Source organism: Gopherus evgoodei, chromosome 6 (genome assembly GCF_007399415.2).
Source record: "Gopherus evgoodei ecotype Sinaloan lineage chromosome 6, rGopEvg1_v1.p, whole genome shotgun sequence".
In the NCBI taxonomy this organism is placed as follows: domain Eukaryota; kingdom Metazoa; phylum Chordata; order Testudines; family Testudinidae; genus Gopherus; species Gopherus evgoodei.
Window position 1 is genome coordinate 45701899 of NC_044327.1, and position 24479 is coordinate 45726377.

The 24479-nt window shown below is 40.2% G+C and overlaps 1 protein-coding gene across 4 annotated transcripts in view; it reads left to right on the top strand.

Annotated features, from left to right (window-relative positions):
* NTRK2 (neurotrophic receptor tyrosine kinase 2) overlaps nucleotides 1-24479 on the top strand; it is a 271563-nt gene that overhangs the window by 16732 nt on the left and 230352 nt on the right. For all 4 annotated transcript variants that reach the window (XM_030566647.1, XM_030566648.1, XM_030566649.1 and 1 more), the window contains exons 2-5: nucleotides 12652-12726; nucleotides 13011-13082; nucleotides 17912-17980; nucleotides 22244-22401. In XM_030566647.1, coding sequence (XP_030422507.1) covers nucleotides 12652-12726; nucleotides 13011-13082; nucleotides 17912-17980; nucleotides 22244-22401 — 374 coding nt within the window. The remainder of the gene's footprint in view (nucleotides 1-12651; nucleotides 12727-13010; nucleotides 13083-17911; nucleotides 17981-22243; nucleotides 22402-24479) is intronic.

A 24479-nucleotide genomic window follows, 5' to 3' on the forward strand; every position in this document is an offset into this window, starting at 1 on the left:
TCCTCTAGGTTAGATCCAGTTGTTGGGTTACAAGTACATGGAGACGGCTTGAGTTTGCAAGCTCTGAAGTGGAAAATCTTTGGGCTTCATAAGACTTGGTTTTCTCATAGCTGAACCTCATTCAAATCAGGGGCCATGTTACAGGTTCAGAGGGTTCTCATAGAATTCTCTGGAGACAGAAGTTATATGAGTGGCTGTCCTGTTGCAGTCAAGCCCTGCTTCTTCTGGGGGCCTGGGGACTGGTATAGCTATAGAATGGGCACCACCTCTCCCAGGAACCTGTGCTGCCCTTCACTAGGGTGAATCCTCTTTGCTAGCACCGATATGCTTCTGGAGAGGGAGAAAAGTATGCTCTCCTGCCACCTACAAGGGTGGCTGTGGGGCTAAATATGTCTAGTTGTACCTTTTAAAAGTCGCTTTATCCTAAATATGCTGCAGTGTTAGTTATTCTCTGCTGTTGGTTTTACATTTTAGTTCACAGAGGGAGCCGATCCTGTTCTTACTAATTGCAAAGCTACAGCAATATTAAAGACCACCATCTTGGATAAATGAAAATGATAAAGTTCCTCAGGTTTTAATTTCTGCCTACAGCATCCATTTTTAAAGGATGTATTTACTTATATAACGGTGGCCACTCCTTCTGGCGCCTCAAAGGATGCTTGAAAATATTGTAACTATTTTTATTACTGCACTCTTTTTACTATGTTTTTGCCATATGTTGCCTCCTGAAAAGCAGAAAAGCAAGAAAAGGTGACAGAAATGCTGCACCAAATGTGCAGTATGTTTAATGCCTCAAATATAGGGTTCTGGTTGCCAACAGTGTGCCACATCATGAGAATTACCAATGCTTTTCTGTTCTAATTGATGGGGAAAGGATGGCCCTGGGGTTTTAAGGTATGGAATGTAGGGCAGGAATTTTGGGTTCAGCTCCTGGTTCTACAACACACTTCTGGTGTGACCCTAGGCAAATGACTTCATTTCTCTGTACATCAGTTCCCCATCTGTAGAATGGGGAGAGAAATAACTTTCTGACATCACAGATGTGCTGTGAAACTAAATTCATTAGTGATTGGAAGGTGCTCAGATTCTAGTGATTGTTTATAAGTAGACAGCTTTTATGTGGTATAATTGATACTCTTTAGATAAATTATAGTTGATGTGTTGTATTATTATTTAATGTTTGGCTTGTGGTGATTAATTGAAGTGCAATGTTAGTTTTGGTCAGTGTGGGGTGCCAAACTGAAGGGGGAAGAGGTACTGAGAGCAGAGTATGACAGAGAGCTTGATTTTCAGGTGAAGTGGCAACATGCAATCCCATCCCTCAGTTTCTAGTATCAGTGCTGTATTACTATGGCTCTTGCTTATTAAGGTACTCTTTATTATGTGCCATGTTAATCCTCTGACTCTTTATGTTAAACCTCACTTATTTGAAGGAGACAGAAAAAAATAAACTCTGCGACTTCATTCTTGTTTTGACGTTGTCCTTGTCCACCAGACTCAGGAAGATGAAGTACTCATTGCCTCATGAGGTCAGACAACTCTGGCTTAATCTATTCCATATGCTAGTGAGCAGGTAGAAAGCCAATAGTACAAAATTATTTTAGGTCAAGTGACCCTGTCTCTGAACTACAGTTTGGTAATCCAAGGGTGTAATTATATATTTTCCAGTGTTTTATTTGTTTTTTTACCATATCTAAAGACAGACTGTACAATATTTTGAAATCCATTTATTTGTTATTGTTTATTTGATTTAGAATGAATTATGACAGCATGCCTTCCACTGCACAGGACACAACTGGCAGTACATAGCCTACAACCCGTAAAGTCTAAAAGAAAGTTAAAACGCGCTGGGTGACGCAGAGGAAGAAGTAACTCTATAAAATTAATGTTATATTCTTAATCAGGTTCCTGGACCTAGTTTTGTGGTGTAGCTACATGGGAGAGTGATACATGTTGCCTCACTCCTGTTTGCTTTTTTATGACTAAGGCCTAGATCCTACAATTTATTCCATTCACAGTCAGTGGGGACTCTGTGTAGAGTCAGGAGTCCATTCACATAGAATAGGTTTCAGGCTTGGGGCTCAACTCTCGTGGTTATTCACAAGTGTTCAGAAAGATTATTTTAGCTCCTTTTCCATCTTTGTCACACTTTTTTGTATCCCTCTTAGTCCTCAGCAAAAGTTGCTGTCAGGAAAATAGGTTTCAGAGTGTTTATTTTTTAAAAAATTGAAGTTAGACTTCAACCCATTTGTTGATAACCATTCAATTTAAAGCTGCTCTTTCAACTATTTTAAATGCAACTATTTTATTTATTAAAATGAAAACAAGTTGCAGGCAATAGATCTGGGGCCACATCCTGCCCTCAGATTCCCACATGTATCTGAGAACATAATTTAGATCACGTTGCTTAATACTACCGAACAGCCAGATCCTGGAAATGGGTGCACAGCCAGAGTCATTAGGCTGTTTGCTCAGAATAGTGCCACTGGGACAGATTCCTTAGCTCTAAGCTATGGTAGCTGCTATTGCCACAACAATCTACCATTAGTTCTAGCAGCAGCTCTACATATTTCTGTGCCTGTCATAACCCTTGCTATCAGATGAGATTTCATAGGCTGGGGGTAGCTATTATTCATCTATTTCGAAGATAAAATAACTGAGAGCTTGTACAAGGTCACTACCCATAGGCTGAGTTCGGACTGGAACCCAAGGGTTTAATAGGGTCAAGTCTCTTCCTGTTTGTCACACAGTCTTTCAGAAGAAGTATGTCAAAGGAAGTGCTTGTGTAACCAAAACTAACTGTGTGTGGTTCTGTGTCACTGTCATAAACAGATAGTTAAGGGTTAATAGAACAGGAGTGCTTCATGTCTCTTTTGCCTGTAAAGGGTTAACAAGATCAGTGAGCCTGGCTGTCACCTGACCAGAGGACCAATCAAGGGACAAGATACTTTCAAATCTTGAAGGAAGGAAGTTTTTGTGTGTGCTGTTAGATTTTGGTGGTGGTTCTCTCTGGGTTCTGAGACTGACCAGACATGCAACCAGATTTCTCTCCAATCTCTCTGATACAGTCTCTTATATGTCCGGAATAATGAGTACTAGGTAGATAAGGCGAGTTAAGCTTATGTTTGTTTTCTTTTTTTGCAAATGTGTATTTGGCTGGAAGGAGTTCAAATTTGTATTTTGCTGAAAGGATTTTAATTTGTACTTGTATACTTAGGCTGGGAGGTTATTCCCAGTGTCTATAGCTGAAAGACCCTGTAACATATTCCATCTTAAATTTACAAAGATAATTTTTACTGTTTTTTCTTTCTTTAATTAAAAGCTTTTCTTGTTTAAGAACCTGATTGTTTTTTTTATTCTGGTGAGACCCCAGGGGACTGGGTCTGGATTCACCAGGGACTTGGTGGGGAGAAAGGAGGGAAGGGGGAGAGAAAGGTTAATTTCTCTCTGTGTTAGGATTACTTTCTCTCTCAGGGAGAGTCTGGGAGGGGAGAGAGAAGGAGGGGGGAAGGTGGATTTTCCTCTCTGTTTTAAGATTCAAGGAGTTTGAATCACAGTGATCTTCCAGCGTAACCCAGGGAGGAGATGCCTGGGAGAGACAACGGTGAGGGAAAGGGTTTACTTTCCTTGTGTTAAGATCCAGAGGGTCTGGGTCTTGGGGGTCCCTGGGCAAGGTTTTGGAGGGACCAGAGTGTACCAGGCACTGGAATTCCTGGTTGGTGGCAGCACTGCAAGTACTAAGCTGGTAATTGAGCTTAGAGGAATTCATGCTGGTACCCCATCTTTTGGACGCTAAGGTTCAGAGTGGGGAATTATACCATGACAGTCACCCTCTAGCAACTAATCACATTTAGAGGTTAATAATTCTTCTACTGCTTCTGTGATAAGAGAGTCTGTTCTTTAGTTCAAAGAACAGAAACTCACACTTTTACCTCCAGAGGTTCAATCGCCTGGAGATAACCCAAACAGAGGTGGTATTATATTTGGTGGTGCTGTCTGTAACCACTAGGCCACAATTTGCTTCCAGGGCCAGGAATAGAGAAGCCAAGAATCCTGATGCCCAGTGCACTGTGCTGTCTTATAAATATTTGTGTGACCCACTCACAATGTGTGTTGTCTCTTTCTGTGGAGTGGTCCAGATATAATGTAACAGCATGTCTTACCTTACTGGTTACTCCGATAGCTGATATAGGTTGATTTGTGCTAAGCATTTGAAGGATGTGTGTGCAAACCCTCTTAATACTAAGAGTTAGGATAAGGAACTGACATCATTCTGGGAGTGATTTTATACTGCAAAATATTTGTATGTAAAAACAAATTTAGATGTGCTAATATTTGTTTTTTGTTGTTGTAGCATGTTTATTATTTGTAACTGGCTAATAGTAGTGGTCCTTTTAAGAACAAGATGTGACAGATTTAGTTTGTGTGTGACTGACAGCATTGTGTGGGAGATTTTGCCTGTGCATCCAAGAGAGTGGAAGATCCTGTCTGTGCAAGCTCAGAAAGATCAGAATGTTATTAAATAAACTCTCCAAAAAGTAAGCCTCATTACTGAAAATATAATGTTAGCGCTTTTGGGAGACAGGATGCCTCTGGGCATTGTTAATGAGCTATAGAGCCTTTCATCTGAAGGTCACCAGTTTGAATCCAGCCCTACTCAGCTAGGATTAAAAATTGTTCTCATCTAATGGCTTGTCTACACAACAGACTTTTGCTGACACAAGTTACATCAGCATAAAGCCACTACAATTATTATGACGCTTGTGCATGTGCATACTTGGCTTCTTGCATCAACATTGTGTGTATTGACCACAAGCATGGGTGGTGGCATGTCTATGGCTCAGCACTAGATCAACTCTTGGCCTCCCTGGACTCCTGATATGCCTGACATAGTTCCTTTGCTTTCGCAGAGCACTGCTACTGGTCCCTGTTGTACCCCTTCTCCTGCATCCCCCGTGCAATCTGCTCATAGAGGTCCATGTTTCTATGGCTGGCCTGTAGCTGTGCTTACACAGCATCTTTTTCCACGGGCCCAGGAGATCCAATATCTCCTGTCTGCTCCAAGCCAGAGCGCATCTGGAATGTGTAGCCAGCATGGTCAGCTGGGCAGTTGCACACAACAATGGAGAACTGCGAGGTGTGCTCGCCAAGATGGATAATTAAGGCATTTCAAAAAGTTGCAGGATTTTAAAGGTGCGGGGGGTGGGTAGGGCTTCTGGTCTCCATGACTCCTGAGCAGTGGAGTTCACAACTGTGACCAGACCGGTCAGTGCTGGGCGTTATGTGGTAGCTGCTGGAGGGCTGTTAGGGTCGACATAGGTAATGCATTACCTACATTTGCACTACGTCAACATTGACTGTGGCTCAGTGCTGCTTGGGGAGATGGCATTACTGTATTGGTGTAATGGAAAGCTTACATCAGTGGGAGACAGACAAATTTAAGTGTAGACACATGCACAACTAGGTGGACACAAGGCAGCTTACATCTACCTAACTTTGTTGTGTAGACCAGGACAAAGAGATATTTGGTAGACCCTCAGTGAGGTGATGTGGTGGCTCCTGTATCACAAACTAACTTTTGTGTGTTGTGCTACCCTGTAAGCTTTACAGGTCACAGGCAGTCTCTTGCTATGCGTTTGTACAGAGTCCACCACAGTGGGGCCCCGATCTCAGCTGGGTCCTCTAGTGAGAGCTCCTGTAATAGGGACCAAACTCACTGTACTCACTAAACATTTGTCAAGTTGGCAATGCTGTAAAGCTGCCACACCCACATTGGGGACGAGCAGGGGGAGTTCAAACATCAGAAGACAGACCAAAGTACATGGTTTAATCTTTTTTTTTTTTTTAAAGCCTCATGATTTTTAGGTCAGTCTCATGATTTTGGTGGGGTTTCTGGCTCACGGCTTTTGAACTTCTGCAGTTAGCAGTACTGTGTATGCACAATCCCATTGTTTTTCTTAGGGTTTTCTTTTATTTAGTTAGATTAATACAGAACATAAATCATGCCGGTCCAGGATTTAGGGCACCTTGTCCTATATTAATAATACAAGCTGACTAATGCAGACAGAAATAGAGCATCTTGCCAAAACCAAGAAGTGGGGGTGGAATAACCCTGCCAGACAGAGATACCAACTGTAAGTTCATATATCTCAACCCCAATGCACCCTTTCCTCTCGAAAAGACTGGGAAAAAGGGGCTAGACATGCAGTACGCTCTGATGGTTAACAGACATGGGCTATGTTGGACCGTGTGGGGAGGAGAGTGAGTTCCAAAGCTCAAGTGTATTAGATGAAGATGTACAAATACACAATGTTCTTTTTTGTTCTGTAATATTCATAATCTATCCTTTTGTGAGTGGTGTCAGCAAATAGTCAGAGTGCTCCGTAGGCGAAGCTTCCTAATAAGGGATTTGCCAAAAATCTTAAAAATGTAGATATAAACAATAGCATGTTTGAATATTTTGTCCATAATGTATTATAGTATTTTATGGCAGAATTTGTTGACTCCTAATATTAAGGCCTTATCGCATTTCACTGATTGTAGCCTTAGTTTTTTAAAATACCTTACTGGAATTTTCAGAATTTTACTATGTACTCTGTGAAGATAGACTAACAATAGACAGGGATACATGGGAATAGTATCTAGATAAAAATCTCATCTATCTAAGGGCTTGTCTATGTGGCGCTGTGATGTGCACTAGCAGGGATGTAAATTCTAACGCATTTTAGTGTGTTGTGCACTAACTGGCATCTGTGGACCTGGCTCTTGCACACTGAAAGTTCCCTATTGTTCATTAATATAGTTCCATTTCAAATGTATTACATCAACTTGCACTAAGGCACATATAGTGCATGCCAGCAGGGTCCACGCAGGCCAGTTAGTGCACGACACACTGATACCCATTAGAATTTACACCCCTGCTAGTACACACGAAGGGCACAGTATAGACAAGTATTCAGGGTTATGTACCAGTGCCCATTACACCACAAGGCAAACTAGGTTGGCTATAGCAGAATCCATAGTGGGCTTCTTTGAGCCTCTGGCTTTTCTCCCTTTTGAGATTGTAGAAAGTTCTTCTGGGGGTTAGACGTTTTGTTTCTTGAGATATGGGGTGGTCTGTGTGGAGAATTCTAGTTTTGTTGGTAACACTGCTGTCAATTAGAAGACACTCATAGAAATACGTTAGAGCAGAATCAAGCCTGGATATTTGTAGAGGACCTGCTATCTGTCTGACTGTCTATCTATATATTTAGACTGTGATAAGTGTCATGGTATTGGAGCATCTTCCAGGGGTTATATCTAATTAGGAGTCTGATCCGCCACCTAGAGATTCCCTATTTGAGTAAGGGTTGCATTTTTGGGCCCTAGATGCATCGCTGTCCCAAGGGTATGGTGAATTGGGGCAACCGCTTTGGGCCCCATGCGGGCTGGCGAGATTGGCCAGTGTGGTCGGTCCCAGAAGTGATGGGTCTGTCCTGGCAGTGATGGATTCGTCATTTCTGCCCTGCCCCCGCCAGGGATGTCGCTGCCCAGATGAGTCTGAAACTTGAAAGTTTTGATATACAAGGTTCATACAAATATTTTCTTCATTTTCAATCCATGTGAGTTCACACCCCTTTAGTCTTGTTTTTGAGTCCTGGCTTCGAAGGAACTCAAAATGCAACTCATCTGGGGTGTCACATCTGCACATTTCGCATGATTTTTGTGCATACTTATAGATCAGCCCAGGTTTGCTGAAAAGGTTCATAAATGTTAGCAAACCTTCTGATGAACCTTGTCTGACATTTGAGTTTGTAACAAAATACAACATTGGGGAGCTTTGCATGTTTTAACATTTCATGCATATCTAGTGCTAATGCATTCTTCTAGCACAGACTAGAAACATAGTTGTACCGCCAGTCTATGATGAGGTTCATCTAGTCTAGTTCAAGGTCTGGAGTGCTCTGCTTTTCTCCCCAAAGGACTGGAAAAAAAAATAACCTGTGGTGAAAGTTCCCCTGAAGACCAGAAACTCGTCACTGACTGTTCACCAGGAAATGTTTATTCATTTTGTTTTCAAAACTTCCTCCAGCAGTATGAACCAAAGCTTGCTGTTCTTTCTTTCTTTCTTTCTTTCTTTCTTTCTTTCTTTCTTTCTTTCTTTCTTTCTTTCTTTCTTTCTTTCTTGTTAAGAAATATGTTTACCATAAAAAAAGATATTTTCTGGCAGCAGAAATACTGTTGGAGCGGAATTACAGTATTATTCCCTTTTATCTAAGTAGTTAATATTAGTGCACTTCTGTTTTTTAACAATATCCTTGCAGCTCCAAACAGAGGGGTGTAATTTAAATTCTATTTGTCCAGAGAAAATGGAGTAAATCAAATAAATTAAGGGGACATTCTTCAGCTAACCAAATGTTTTCAGACTTAGGAAAGGAATATGAACATAGCACATTTGAAAATTTTGAATGAATCCTCTTTTTTCTGAACTATTCAAATGTAAAAGAATCCAAATTGTTTTAAAGACTGAAAAATGTATTGTTTTCATGCTCACATAATTTAGACATGGTTCTGCTGATTTTCTGCAGTTTTTCCCAAATGTTTCACCTTTGCGCTGAGCAGAAGTAGGTTATGTTCCAGATCAAAAGGAAAATCTTTGAAAAAGTTATAAGTCTTTGAACATAAGATTTAAAATGGGCTTACAATAGTGAGATATGAGTATATGATGTTATACAATTTGAATTGTGTTGAGGTGAACAACTTGTTGTGGATTGAAATATGAAATCAGTATGAAATGCGATTCTGAATGTCTTTATCAGAATTAACAGGCCTCATAATGGCCATGGGGAGATGAAATTAGAGGTCTGGAAGCAACTATTGTTAACTGATGAATCATTCAGGTAGGAGAGAGGTTTGGTTGTAGTGTGATCCAAGGAACAGTATTGGTGACTGCTGAGGGTTCAATTTGGAGCTGTAATTGGTATATGTGTTCTGACTGGTTAATATCTTTCCAAACCTCAATATTGTTATACTGTGCTGCAGTGTACGGCGGGATCTCCTGACTTATCACATGACTTCAGCCAGTCATGGAGTATGGATATTTTTCTTGTATATTGCACTAAAAAATGTTCATTTAAGTAAGGGAAAGGATGAGTATTCTTAAGGCCAGGCAAGCACATTACATTTCTCAACATCGCCCACTGAAAGTCAGAGCTTTTAGGAGTATTAATATATAATGATAAGTAGCATCAAGGTAGAGTAGTTGTGAAGATGGTAAAAATAGTTTCCAGTCAGATAAGAGCTTTTATCTCAAACCTCTCTCTGGCTTAAACAAAGTATTATCTTATTCACTTTCCCTCCTAGTATACATGCTATAGTAGCCGTATCTCTGTCTTTTTCTCAGCTATGAAGTAGCTTTAAAGATTTAATTAAAGTGTTAAGCAAAAGATAAAATGGGTAGTAAGAGGACACAACCTATTTGTGGTAAGCTATAACTGTCCATTTCCTTCCCTTAGGGCTTCATAACACTACTATTTGCCTTTCTATGATGACCCGTGTTAAGGGTGCTGTGTAAAAAGAGGCTATACTGCAGTGGTTGCTTTGAGAGGAATTCTGGTTTACGCAGCCTGAATTTTTCCTGGGGCACTGCCATCATGCATACAGTTGTGGCAATTCCTCCACAATGTTCAGTTCAGGTGGCTGGTGCAGAGGGGTAGGGCCATAGCCCACCCCTCGTGGAAAAGCTTGTGCCAGCACTGGGATGATGCAGTAGCTTGACCTTCTCCAGGGGCACAGTTATTGTTATTACCATAGGAGCCCTAGTCATAGACCAGGACTCATCATCCTAGGTGTTGTACAAACACAGAACAAAGACTGTCCCTGCCCCAGAGCTTACAGTCTAAATTGGTGTGAGTGGGCTCCTTTTGACCTCATACTACTCATCGAACCTGAAATTTGTTCCCTCATTGCTGGAACAATTTGTATAGTAGGGGTGCTGAAAGCCATTGAACCAAACTGTAAACTCTGTGTATGATGGAAACCACTTCAATTCAGGGAGTGCGGCAGGATCCCCAGAGCCACTAATTCCAGCAGCCGTGCCTCATTTTGTTCTGTAAAGGAACTATACTGTTGATTTTATGTATTGTGCATTTAAGGCCAGATCTTTGGCTGGTGTAAAGGATTCACTTCAGTGGATTTACACGTGCTGATTTAGTTCCAGTTATGTCAGAGCTCTACACATTCTCACAGTGGGAGGTTCTGATGGAATAAATGAATGCTTTTATGATTCAAATTGAAATGGCTGATCTTTATGGTGTGTTATGTGGTATTATAGAGTAATGTAAGTGTATGTAATGACTACAACTTTGTTGCAGGCTTGATCTTCAGCTAAAATTGGTTGCCCCCATCTCTCTTACCCTGATTCTATGTCCTTTCTGGTTCCCTCTTCCATGCCCCTGCATACATCTTCCTAAATTCCTGTCCCTTGATATTTCTCCCCAGTCTTCTCCCAATCTAACTATGGTACTAATTATTGATTGAACACTGACCACATAGTGGGGGATGTGGCTCTGAAACCTCACAGCCATATTCACTACACCTAGAACTGCGCAGCAGGTTGTGATATTTTGCTCAGGCCACCCAGAACTGTGAGCCACTGTGTTACTGCTCTGCCTCACCAAGAAAGCGCTTTGCTGCTGCTAAGCTGTGTGTCAGCTCTCTGGCACACCAGTTCATCTGCCTTGCCAGCAAACTCTTCAGGCCTCTGCCAGTCTAATCCTTGCCCATGCTGTTAACAATCTGTGAACCCCAATCCCCCAAATTCCCTCTCACTGGACACTCACAGAAGTTATTAATTTCACTGCCTCCAAAGAGACAGAACACATGGCAACCTGTTAGGTTAGCTGAAGACTTACACTTCTCTTCAATATAACAGCACTGAGAAATGTTCTTGTAATAAAACAATAAATTTTATTAACAATCAGAGGTTTAAATTATTTCAAATAAGAGTGAAAGACAGATGAAAGGTTACAAAGAAAACAAAATGTGCTGTCTAGTGACTAAAACTGAATGTTAGCAAGTTAGAATCTTTGTCTAAGCAAGTTTCTCATCTACAGTCAGTTCTCAGAGACTTCCACTACCTGGGTTGAAAGACCCACTTTTCTCAGTTTTCAAAGCCTTTTTTCTTCCTCAGGTGAGGATGCCAAAACGACTTTCTGTTTCTGCCTGTATTTCCAAAAGTCCATTATCTCTGTTTCGAGAGCCAGGAAGGCTTCCTGGGGGTACAGCTTCCATCCCCCATCGTGGTTAAGTGGTCATTTCCCCCATTTTCTAGTTTGATGGCTTTGTTTACCTTATATGTAAATGTACTTTCATTGTTTCTGGCCTCGCCTTGCTCAATTTACATTGGAGACACAGTCAAGGGTGAAACAACATTCCTTTGTCTAAGACAGCTGGGATTATGCACTACTTGTCAACCATATTTTAAGAACATATTTTCTAGCACACATCTATTATTCTTTATATATCACCATACAAACACCCCACAATAATACTATCCATTTTGCATATAACATATATTACATACTGCCTTTTAGGTACAGATCATGACTATAGTGTGTTGAGGCAATGAGTGTGCCAGGCCTGATGTGAGTTAAGGTATAGTGTGCCCTCTGCTAGTTGGCACTGAGGGGCTTCCAAGGTCACACAGGTAAAGGAAGATTCTAAATGACATCCCCTGTCATGCTTGAATACAGTTTCACAGAGAATGGGAAGATCTGCTTGATGGATCTCAAATGGGAGGATTTCATTATCCATCATCTTTAATATGTTATTCATTGGTTTTGGATTGGCCCTTAATGAGTTTCAAGAGTTTAAATCAGATTGTTTTATAAAATCCATGGGATAACAAGGTTATGTAAGGAACTCTGTATTCTTCTATTATTTTACAGTGGCTTCACTCTATTACTCTTATCCCAAGAAATCCTGCAGAGCGATCACTGTCATTTGATGCTCATATCTGCTACACTGGTGACACATAAAGAGGTTCCTGGTGCATAGTGGCATTGGCTGATGCTTTTGATCTATCATGATGCTTTCTCCTTCTGTTGTGTTATATTCAGCTGGGGCTCATCGTATGCATAATACAACCAAGAATGATTCGTTTGTTTTGTCTTCCAATTGTAGTGTGGTGTAAATAAATCTCCAGCTAAGGGGCAGGGAGAAAAACATCTTAATGAGTGATGATGTTAAATATATCCAGTATTAACAAATGAGGACCAGACTCTACTTGTGCACAATTTACACCAGTTGAGGGTCTGGCCTTCTTGTTATGCAAAAGTAATGAGCCAGGTTTCAGAGAAAGTGGCAGTGTAAAGAAATTTTGTTTATTATCTGCTCAGTTTGAAGACCTCCTTCTCTGTGCAAGATTGTTTCCCCTGAGTAAAAATTAAATGTTCTGCAACAAGGCCGCCAGTTAAATACTTGGGAAGGTGGCAAGAAGTATTTAACTCTGCAGACACAAGAACCATGACTCCATGCTGACTGAAGTTGGTCAGAAACCTCCATCACCTTTTAAGTTTCACCTATAAACAGTGCCTGAGACAATCTAAATAACAGGAACAGGTAATGAAGCAGCTTTCTTCACTTGCTTTCTCTGTCTTGTTTTTTCTATAGTTACATCGCAAACCAGCGGAAATTAGAAAGCATCAATAACAATGAAGTTGGACTTTATGTTGGACTGAAAAATCTGTGAGTGTCTGACTTCTTATTTTTGTTTAACATTAATATTTGTAGTTTCTCTTACAACTGGATTTATAGGCCCCGGTCAATGAGCAGGGCCTAATTGCGCTGGGTGCAGTACAAATATGAATTAAAAAAAGACAGTCATTGCCCCAAAGAGGTTACAATTTAATTAATTAAATATGGTCTAGGTTAATTGTAATCCCAAATCTTATTCTAACCATTATCATTAATTAATCAATTTTATTTTAACTGACCAATACTAACAATTTTAACACTATATGTTTTCACAGAACCGTGGTGGATTCAGGCTTAAAGTTTGTGTCCCGTCAGGCATTTCTGAAAAACACCAACCTGCAGTACATGTGAGTCAGAATAGCTCATGTCTTGTAAGACAGACCTGCGCAGAGCTTGTTACTTCCCTTCCCTTTCTTCACATTCTTCCCTTCCCTCTCTCACATAAAAAGGGGGGTGCATAAGGATCTTTTGCTAATAACTTTGGCATGAAAGAGGAACTGTGTTATAAGCAAGTGGTGCGGGGGAAACCTGTTAATTTTGTTGTACTGGATCATTTCTGCTTTGGACTTGGCAAAGGATGTGTAGTCCAGAGTCCTCTGTGAAAACAACTCAGAAAAATAATCAGCTCAGTTTCTTCTGTTTTTGTTGGTTTGCTTACATGTCCCTGAAGAAGATAGGTGCCTCTCAGTTTGGGCTTGTCTACTCAGTGTGTTAGTCTGCACTAAAGGGGTGTAAATTCTAGTCCACACCAGCATGTCACGCACTAACGGGTTCATGGGGATCCTGCTGTGGTACACTAAAAGTTCCCTGGTGAACATTAATGTAATACTGTCTGGGACCATGTTAACACACACTAAGGGTATTTAGCTCGTGCCATCAGGGTCCATATGGACCAGTTAGTGTGCGATATGTTGGTGAGTAGAATTTACACCCTCCCCCCCCAGTGCGGACCTGTGCACAGTGTAGACAAGTCCTTTGAGAAGCATAGAGCTGAACTCACTCCTACTCACATTTAGGATTGTGGTCCCAATTCTGCAAGGTGCTGAAATGAGCAGCGGAGGTTTAGCACATTACATGAATTCTAGTTCAGCAAAGCATTCAAGTAAGTGCTTAAGTCTATCATATTCAGCAAAGCTCTTAAGCACCTTCTTAACGTTAGGCATGTGTGAGTGAATCAATGAGACTTAAACACAGGTATTACATTAAACAGGTGCTTGATCGAGTGCTTTGTGTAATAGAGATGGATTGCTGAATTGGGGTCGGGACTGGGTGCTGTTATACTGCAATAAATTCCCTTTCTTCAGTTTTGCTTTCCAAGAAAAATATGTCATAGGAGGATTAAATTAATAGTAATTTAATCAAAAACATACGATATCTCAATTTGCTGGTAGCAGTAGTAGGCTGTTACCCCTTATGTGTTCAAACTAGGAGAGGGAGAACGTAACACACATTTTACAGGTATGTTAAATTATTTCATCTTGTTATTAATAAAACAAATTGCTTTGACCAGAGCCATAACAATGCATAACCATAGAAATACCATATAAAGTAAGAGCTACTAGCTGGGTATGTACTTGCTTTTCCTGGGACAATTGGTCATTAAATTATGATTTCCTTCTGAACAGTGATACAAGAGGGATTTGTAATCTTGCCAAACATGTAAAAAGCCTGGCTAAGACTAAAAATGATTACTTAGTGCCACTTGTTATATTTACAGTAGATGAACCAAAGTGATAGAGCAATTAGCATGAAGGTATTTCTGCCTAGGCCTTTGGATTTATTATTTCTGTAGAAAAAATCATTTGTTTATTCTTTACATGATTTCTTAATGAGTTTAAAAAATCTTCCCAAAGAGCCTGTTGCTTCAATGTCTGAGACCATTGAAATCAGTGGCAACACTCCTAGGACATTGGGAACAGGATGGACCCTGAGATGTGCTCTGGGCAATGAAAATTGTGAAAAACTGAAATCAGTCACATTTAATTAATAGTAACCTTCTCAGCAAAAGACTAAGAAAAATCTTACATTTCATTTTAAAGCAAAAGTTTATGTCTAGCCATTTGGAGTTTATGGGATTTTTTTTACATACAAATATTCTTATGAAGATTAATGTTAATTGTATGAACTTTAATTTTGCTAATAGAAATATTATGGCTGTAATCCTTTCACAGGAGAAATCTTTTAATGCAGTCACAAGGCTTCATTAAAAATAAACACTATTCTTAAAACATAAATAATAATAGCACATAATAATATCAGATGCTAATGAATCTACTAACACATAGCTATTTAAATGCTTTTTGGCATATCAACTTATTTTCTGGGTCAAACCTCTGTAGCCAAAATGGCTTTCCACAACTGAAGTATAATGATTAAGGTTTAGTAATAATGTAAACAACAGAAAGTGAAATGCTCCAATAGATATCACTTAAATGTAATTAATAGCCTTGCTAGTTTAATTCTGGTATTCTCATTGACCTGAGACTCAAATTACTCAACAATCACCTTTTAAAAGCTATTAAACAGTACTGTTGTAGCAGTGCTGTAATTTATAAACTCAGTAGCAGTAACAATTTTTTTAATAGACCTGTTTAATGCACTTCCCTTATATTATATTAATACCTTTAACTGTAGGAATAAAGGTCACAAGTAGTGAATATTTCCTAAAACATTAAAAAGCCATTGTAATGTACCAAGAATGCACATAATTGCATACATTTTGTATATTCAGATCTACTTTGGTATTTTTAGTGTGCTATCCCAGTGCTGTGGACTTGACTAGGTTAAGAAAAGAGACCTACATTAGCTATATATCTAATCCTGACCTAACTACAGCCTTTCCCCTTTTCCCTATTGTGTAAATACAAGCTAACATCTCAGTATAACTGGTTGAGATTGGTCTCAGGCTCCTCTCTAGAGTCGACCTTGAACAGCTAAATCAAGGTTACAGTGCTAACTTGTATCTACAGTAGGGAAATGTTTGTGGTTAGGTTGGGATTAGCTAACACATGTTTAGTAACAGGGACTGGGGAGTTGGTCTGATTTTTTTTAAATCACAGTGTAAATGTTTAGTATGAGGTTTTTATTGTGTTTTTGTGATTAAATGAGAAAGGGATTGGAAGTAGAGTGTATGAGGCTGGTTTCACACTCTTTTTGCCTCCCCTCCCTCATCTTCTCTTCACTTCCCAAGCTGTTGAGCACATCTTGGCTGTAGTGCAGGATTTAGGCCCTTAACTCTAAGTTAACAAAGTCTTATGTGTATATACTTATTATTGTGGATGCTAGCCGTAGTGATTCTGTACTATGATATTGAATTGAGGAGCTAACTTTTAATTACCCTTCCAGAACTGCATCTTTACCAACCATCTAGTAACCCTGGTCTATGTATATTCACTTAGGATTGAAGGGCCCAAAGCAGAGATTTTAATAATCAATATAAAGTGCTCAGTTTATGAAAAATATATATAACAATAAATGTACTGACATAATATAGCTCAAGATGATATATATAACATAGGGCTCAAGAATTTCAATTGAATTACATGTCAGTTTGAAAAATCTGAAAGCCCCTAACTGCATAGAAGATAAGACTAGTCATAAAGCCCTAAATGTGTCAGCCCATAACCAAGAATGCAGTTGAGCATTTTTGTTATTGTTTTCCATAAATACAGTGAGCCTCATTCTGATCTTATGTACAATGGCATAAGTCAGAAGTAACCCCACTGGAGCTACTTGGCTGGTGTAAGCGAAAGGAGAGTCAGGCCCATGGAGTTTCCTATCATTTTTCAAAATTGTGTTTCGTAATGCTGGCGTGATCGCAGGTGCTCCTGTGAGTAGCTCGCTTAAATCAATGGGCCAGATCCTCCTCAGCCTTGCAACTTACATAGTCATTTACATCTGTGCAAAGTGACAGTTTGGTAAGGTAGCATGTTACACCCCCTTTTCACAGATGTAAATGGCTATATAAGGTGCAAGGCAGTGGAGGATCAAGCCAATGATTTGAATGAGTAAGTACTATTCATATAGGCATGGCTTGCAGTACTGGGCCCTAAAGCGCTGGGTCACCTAACCTCCAGCCTCCTAACACAGAGTTTGTCTAGCTCATGGAAAGAAGTTAAGGTTAGGTCAGGGTTAGCGAACATGTGGTACCTAATTCTTACTTACAACATCTTCCCTGGTGTAGATGCAAATTACACCTTTAACCTTGATTTATCTGGGCAAGGTCAAATCTAGGGAGGGCTAAGGCAGACCTTGATCAGTTCAATCAAGGTTAAAGGTGTAACTACATTAATCCCTGGTTTAAGTGCAAATTTCAATGCAACATTAACTATGGAGCCCCTTCATAATACTGTATACAATGCATGTAGTATTTTGGCTCATATTACTGATTTGCACTGGGCTGTTGGCAGTGTTACAGTTTACTGCTGCTCTCTATATTATTAACTAGTGCACTGATAGAACCATAAGAAAAAATTATCCCTTTTCTGATTTGTGGAGGAAAGGCAGGGAACATTTTTCTACTGGTTTGGGAGTGAAGCATTTCTGATTAAGGTGAACCTTTCTCTGTCCTTAAAAACTTGGGGAGAACCTTTAGGTTAATTATATTTGGAAGCAGCAAATGCTTAATTGACATAAAATCCCCTAATGTTAGCATGTTACAATTTTCCTTTTGATCTCTCTCTTATTGCACACACGGTTTGAAAAGAATAACTAAAAGGCTTATGTTGAGGATGTGTGCTAGCATTTGGTTGGGGTTAGATGAGCACAGAGTGCAGTGCAGACTCAAAGAAGGTATGGGAAACACTCATTTTGCTTATGGATAAATTGGCATGTAACCAACATCTGGACATTATACACAGGTCCTTTTGAAATTAAATCCACTGTTTTTTCTGCATGGCTAGAAGTGCTGAAAGATGAAAATTTTGTCCAGTGTTGAATTTGTTTATGAAGCTAGCTGTCAAAACAAGGTGCTTGCTGGATTAGGAATCTTCAAAGCCATATTGGGCTATCAGAAGACTTTAAATCCCTATCCATCTCCTATTGAACTCAAAGGAAGGAAACCCACAGATTTTCTTGGGGGTTAGATTGGGCTAAATTTTCAAAACAATACTGTTTCTATAGTTTGATTATGAAAACCAGAAATACTAATAAAATCTAATGTACTGTTTTCTTACAGTAATTTCTCCAGAAACAAGCTCTCAAGTTTGTATAAGAAGACTTTCCGCCATCTGAATTTGTCTGATCTGTAAGTAGTGAAGTTTTTTTTAAAATGAAGATATTTTGTGTGTTTGAAATAGAATAGCAGCATAAGAGCTTTTAGGGCTTGATCTGTTTAAGTCAATGGGTGCCATTGACTTCAGTGGGACCCGAGTTTCATCTCATGTCTTTAGAGAAGGTAAGTTGCCTTTGGATGATGACATTGTTTAAAAAAGATATTAATTTAATGCAATACTGAAGCAAAATACCATGACATTTGCTTTCTCTCCAGTGAAACACAAATTAATCTGGATAAAACTTGCCTTTCCTTGTCAGCTTTAAAATGTTCTATTTTGAAATGGTTTCACATAAAACTGTTGGTTTTTGGATTAAAGAAGGTGGAAGCCTGAAGTAAGAAATTAAGTACTTGCAGATCTTCATGTTAAGTGTTTTCCTCATTTTCTTGTATTTTACTGGCCTTGCAGCAGTTGTGTGTTTGACCATTCAACGATGTTTTTTCTTTCCTGAAAACAAAATTGTTCTGAACTGAAATAGATTTTACATTACAAATATTCTATAACCATATGATTAACATACATTTTGCTTATTCTGGTTGTTCAAACCATACATCTATATTCTAGGCTCTTTTAAGCAGAATGTATGTATATGTATTAACATATAACTTTCTTATATTTAATCATAAGTGAAAATAGGAAAAAAGAGTCATACGATACTTCTGGTGTAGTAGTTATTGGTATTCCTATTTATAGGTTGCGTTAACCTACACACAGAAGAGGTTAAGTATTTGGGCCGTGGTGTTCAGGGTTTGCTCCTCTCAGTGTTGCAACACCTAACTACTTAAGGAGCCTGTAGGCCAGGGGAATTGTCAGTCACAAGGTAGGTATCCAGACTCCCCATACAATGCATGGGGAGTGCTAGGTGCCTAAAGAAGGGACTTTCAGAAGCCAGTAAACTGAACAAGTTGTTCTGAAATGCGAAGGGTTCTGGTTTCTCAGAGCTCAGTACAAGATCAGAGCCCTGGAGATATGAAGTAGATAAATCAGAAATATTAGCCAAGAAGAATGTATTGTAATCTCAGACACCTTTTGGAGTATGTTCTCATTTGAGTATAGGAGAAATGAAGTGCACTAATCCCTGGCACCAAAATCAGATTATGCCCCTTTGGTATGCTTTGTTGATGATTAAGGGGTGTAATCACTTTACAGTCCACAGAACTTCATTCACTGGAATTTTCTTCCATAATATGGTAATCACTGAGCATTCAAATGGAAAGAATAGCTAGTTGCAAAATGCTTCCATTTGATCTGTTCTGTTAGGTATCTGTAATTTTTTCTAAAATCCCAAACTCTCCTTACAGTCCTCTCTCTTCATGTGTTCACCCAAAAAAGGCACTTTTGCCTGACATCTGGCAATAACTTTCACCTCTCTTATTTGGTAGCTGATATCATCTCAGCAATAAAGATGATACTGTTTACATTGATGCACAGTATCTTAATGCACAAAGCAAGCTGTTGAAACAAAAACATATTGTCTTAGTGTTACTGAACAACTAGGAAAAGACATGGAACCATTTTTTCCCCCTGGATTTCACAAGTGTAACTGATAGCCTGATTTGGCTCAGGGTGACTGTGAAAAAGTACTGATTTCAATTCTGAGCCCAAATTCTGCAGGCATTTATGTCAGTATATATCTGGAATTACTTCACTGTATTAAATTGAATAACTTCAGTTTATACATGAGCTATACTGACTATCTCTGAACCTCTCTGTTACCAGGTGACCAATTTCTTATAGGTGTCATGGTTGAACTGGTTTTGAAAGGGATTTGAAGGTGCAAAAGGTAGTAATTTACAAGTTAGTTCAGTGAGATCACAGTGAATCATGTTGATCTTTTTGAAGATGTTAGTGTGATCCTGTGCAAAGGAAGAAGAGGGCTCAAGATGTGGACTGTAGGAGGGAATTGAAGATTCTAAATAAGCAGGAGAGGTTGTGGGAATTCAGTTCAATGAAGGGTTATGGGAATTCAGTTCCATGTGGGTAGGAAAGTAGTGCTTAATGGCAAAGCATTTGGGAGAAGTGGAGTAGGAGAGAATACATTTGTACTGTAATTGTGGGATTTATGTCATAGGCATTCAGCAGTTTGGGAGCTGGGACAGAGGAAATGGATGTTGAGAGTGAGCCACGTTTAGGAAAAATGGAAGAATATTACTTCCTTACCTCATAGCGCGTTGCAAGGATAAATGATTAATGTTTGAGGTGGTTAGATACTACAGTGCTGAGGGTCCATATAAGAAGATAGAGAGACAGGATGTAGAGGTAAGACAGGTATTTGTAGAGGTGAGAAGGCATGTGGGAACAGGGTTGGTGGGGAGAGAGGAGGATATAGAGTTGGTAGTAGCAAAGTGGAGAGGACAGAATGGATGAAGGTGAGAGAGGAAAAGCAGGGAAGTGGAAGAGACAGTGAGCTAAGGAAGAGGTGGGGTGTGCTTTGTGAGAAGCTTGCTTTAAATCTGACTTTTGATAGAAGACACTTAACTCAAAGTGTAAGTGAATGAAATTTCAAGCCAGGGTGAAAGGCATGCGGTGAAAGATGTTCTCCAGACTATGGGGAGAAGGGAAATAAGAAGCTGCTTTGAAAGGATTCTGCTTTAAAAACAAAATTGTAGTTGCAACTGCAGAATTACAGCAAATGAGATGAAAATGTTAATTGCTACTCACTGAGCCAGTAAGTGCATGGAAGGGACAATCATGCTTCTATTCCTCCCCTTTCTGCAGAATGTCACCATGGTGTGACTCCCGTGGGAAGTTAAATCACATTTAAAACAATGGAAGGAAATGGTTGCTTGATTATTATTAACCAAAGAGAGATTTTTAAAAAGTAATTCTTATTCACACAAGTAGTGCCATTGAAATCAGCTGGATCACTTGTGGATATAAATTATCCACAAAAGGTGTTACAGCTCAGGTAGACAGACCAAACTAGCTCAAGCAGAGCTAGTGTGCCAAAAAAAGCTGTGTTGATGGTTTTAGCATGAGTGGCAGCTTGGGCTAGCCACCTGAGTACAAACCCACCCAGAACCCTAGGTATGCACCCTGAGCTGACACCCCTGTTACCTCTGGCTACATTGCTATTTTTAGAATGCTAGGTCAAATAGCTAATACATATCTATCTACCTGAGTTGGGAGGCACACTCCCAGCTACAGTGTAGTTGCACCTTTATGTATGAAACTTGGGGAAACCTGTTACTTTTCTGAGAAACTGACTCATGGGTTTGTCTTGATTTTCTACAAATTTGACATTTTAAATTGCTGCCTAATAATGATAGTGCAGCTTTTAATGCTTAAGGCAACAGATTTTGTGGGCAACTAGAATATAGCTTATGTGCATCATGGTCATTTGTGGAGTTTCATTACTCTTTTTATAATGAAATGTCTTTAGGGGTCACAAAGAAACGCTGACAGATTTATCAGTTGGAACTCACCTGTGCTTTTAGGAGAAAAGGTGAGATCCTGGACCATTTGTGAGTCAGGCATTTGGATTGTCTCCATTATACTTCATTCAGGCTTCATCACATTACATTGGGCTAAGGTTTTCATGAGTATTGAAATTAGAATCAGGTAGGTGGGCTAAACTCTGATTGAAGTTCCATATAGTGTGCTGTATAGTTGTATAGTGTTTATACAGTCGGTTACAGCCCTTTTTTTAGTTAGGTTCTGGTTGATATTAGTTAAAGCCTTTCACTGTGTCATCTTCCAGAGTCATATGAATGATTTCTTCTTAAAGGTGTGTGAAATTCTTGTTTACAACTAGAGTTGTTAAACTTTAATCATAATATGGAACTGAATGGGTCCATAAACAGTTCACCACATACAGCGATGAAGTCTTTTCAGGAGTTTACTTTATAAATCAGTAGATCAAAATCCACTATGGAACAGATTCTGATCTCCATTTAACTGGTAAAAATCCAAAATGATTTCATTGAAGTGAATGGAGTCACTTCACGGGTGAAATTGAGATCAGAATCTGTCCCTGTGTGTGGTATCTCATGTCTGTGATAAGCACCATGGTCCAGATCTTTAGCTGGATAAATTGATTATAGATTAATACTTCAGTGGAGATGTAGCCATTTATATTATTGAGGATCTGGCTCCCTAATTTTGTTAAGCAAAGTATTTTGCTTCTAGTCTGCACTTGGAGTGACATTTAAAAACAAACCAAAAACCTGCACAGCAATGTTTCTAGACACATGATGTCAACTGATTTTTTTTAAATGATTTAATTTTTGCTATAGGATTCTAGTGGACAATCCGTTCAAGTGTTCCTGTGATGTTATGTGGATCAAGATATTTCAGGAGACCAAGTTTTCTAACCCAGAAACTCAGGATTTTTACTGCATAAATGACAACAACAAGAGGATACCCCTTTCGGACATGCAGATCCCCAACTGCGGTAATATACTTTAAAGTAAAACAATTATGAAGTTAAGTTATTGCCAGGCAGGAAAAGCAACCATGGTTTCAGCTCTTGGCTTCAAGATGATATATTTGCCACTACATGAAATCTCAGGAGAAGGTCCCTCTGACTCTTTATACCTTATGGATTAATACTGTGAGCTTTAGTTAGAATATTTGTTCTTTTTTAGAAAAAAATCTTTTAAAATAAACTATTGCTCAGAAATGCATCAGAATAAAATATCTAAATACAGAAATGGTATATATATTCATTAAATTGAAAAGGATGTTTTGAAGATGAACAGACCCAAAACATTACCTAACTTAAAAATATCATTTGTAGCTTTCACAGAATCCCTAGATTAATAGAATCTTTATTTTCCTTTAAAAATGAATGTTATTAGCATCACATTTTCAAAACTCAGGCTATAAATTGTGCCTGTTTAAAAAGAAAACACACAAGCAAATAATCCTGTATTTTTCCATGCAGATATCAGTAACTGTGTGCAAACAGAGTGAGGGAAACCCTGCAGAGTCCACTTTGTATGGGTTAGGTGAAGCAGACTCTGCAGGTTTCAGTTCGCAGCATTTGGCAAAATACCAATCTCCACTGGTTTGAGGAGACGTATGATAATTCTCATCTCCTTGCTTCAGTTGCTTCCTTCCACTGGGTCCTAGAACACTTCTTACTAGTTGGAAAAAGTTATTCCTTAGCCTCAGACCTTGCGGCAGGTGGACCAATTGGGCTTGATTCCTCTCCTGAGCACAGGACCGGCGCCAGTGTTTTTGGCGCCCTAGGCGCATGACCATTTTGCTGCCCCGTGCGCTGCTCCGGTGGCTCCGGTGGACCTGCTGCAGGCGTTACTGCGGAGGGTCTGCTGGTCCTGCGGCTCTGGTGGAGCTGCCGCAGGCGTCCCTGCGGGAGGTCCACCGGAGCCGTGGGACCAGCGGACCTTCCGCAGGAATGCCTGCGGCAGGTCCACCAGAGCCGCGGGACCAGCGGACCCTCCGCAGGCATGCCTGCGGCAGGTCAACCAGAGCTGCCTGCTGCCCCCCCCGGCAAAATGCCACCCCTCAATAATCCTGGTGCCCTAAGCGATTGCCTAAGTCGCCTAAATGGAAGCGCCGGCCCTGCCTGAGCACAATTGTTTCTGACTCAAATTGCAACTCACTAGCAGATAGTAAGTTTCATTTTGTTTTCCTTGATGGGCAGAGAGAGAGCAGAATGAAGCAAGCATGGAGGAAAAGAAGGAAGGAGGGCAGGGCAGGGCAGGGCAACACCCAGTGGATAGATTTGGATAGGGAAAGAGGCAAAGAAGAGCGAATTGGAGGGGGACGCGAAGAAGGTAGAAATAAACTCTGCCTTTCTTCCTTCTATTGTTTCTGCCCTCTGCAGCTCTAACCTTTCTGTGAGTGATTCACAACACCAGACTGCTCTTCTTCTCAGCACTCCGAACTGGGCCTGAAACCCATAACCAGGGAGGAGAACGGGGTAGAAATCAGATGAATGCTCTGTTTCCTACAGATGCTGTTGAGTACATGCTCCTGTCATGGCTATGTGTGTCAAGCAGAGCAGAGAGCGCTTTGTGATTGGAGAGCAAGAGCATCCTGGTATTTAGTAGCTCTCCCATGTTGCCAGCAGTGTCAGTGGATGAAGAAGGGAAGAGATGGGCAAGAGTGCAGGGGAAAAGCAACATGAGATGCAAAATACAAATCTCTTTGAAGTACTATGTAATCTCAGTCCACCGCTGAGCAAATCTCTCTTCAGCAGCTGCTGAACTTGGCTACTCTGCTTTGAGGGGCTTGAGGGAGAGCTGTTGCATCTTCCAGGTTTTTGGAAGGACTAGGGATAGTAGGAGAAGCGGCGCCAGGGTTTTTGGCGCCCTAGGCGGGGATCCTTCTGCGCTCCCGGTCTTCGGGGCACTTTGGCGGTGGGTCCTGGAGTGAGTGAAGGACCCGCCGCAGAATTGCCGCCGAAGACCCGGAGCGCAGAAGGACCTCCTGCTGCCAAATTGCCGCCCCCCCAAATCCTGGTGCCCTAGGAGACTGGCTAGGTCACCTAAATGGAAGTGCCGG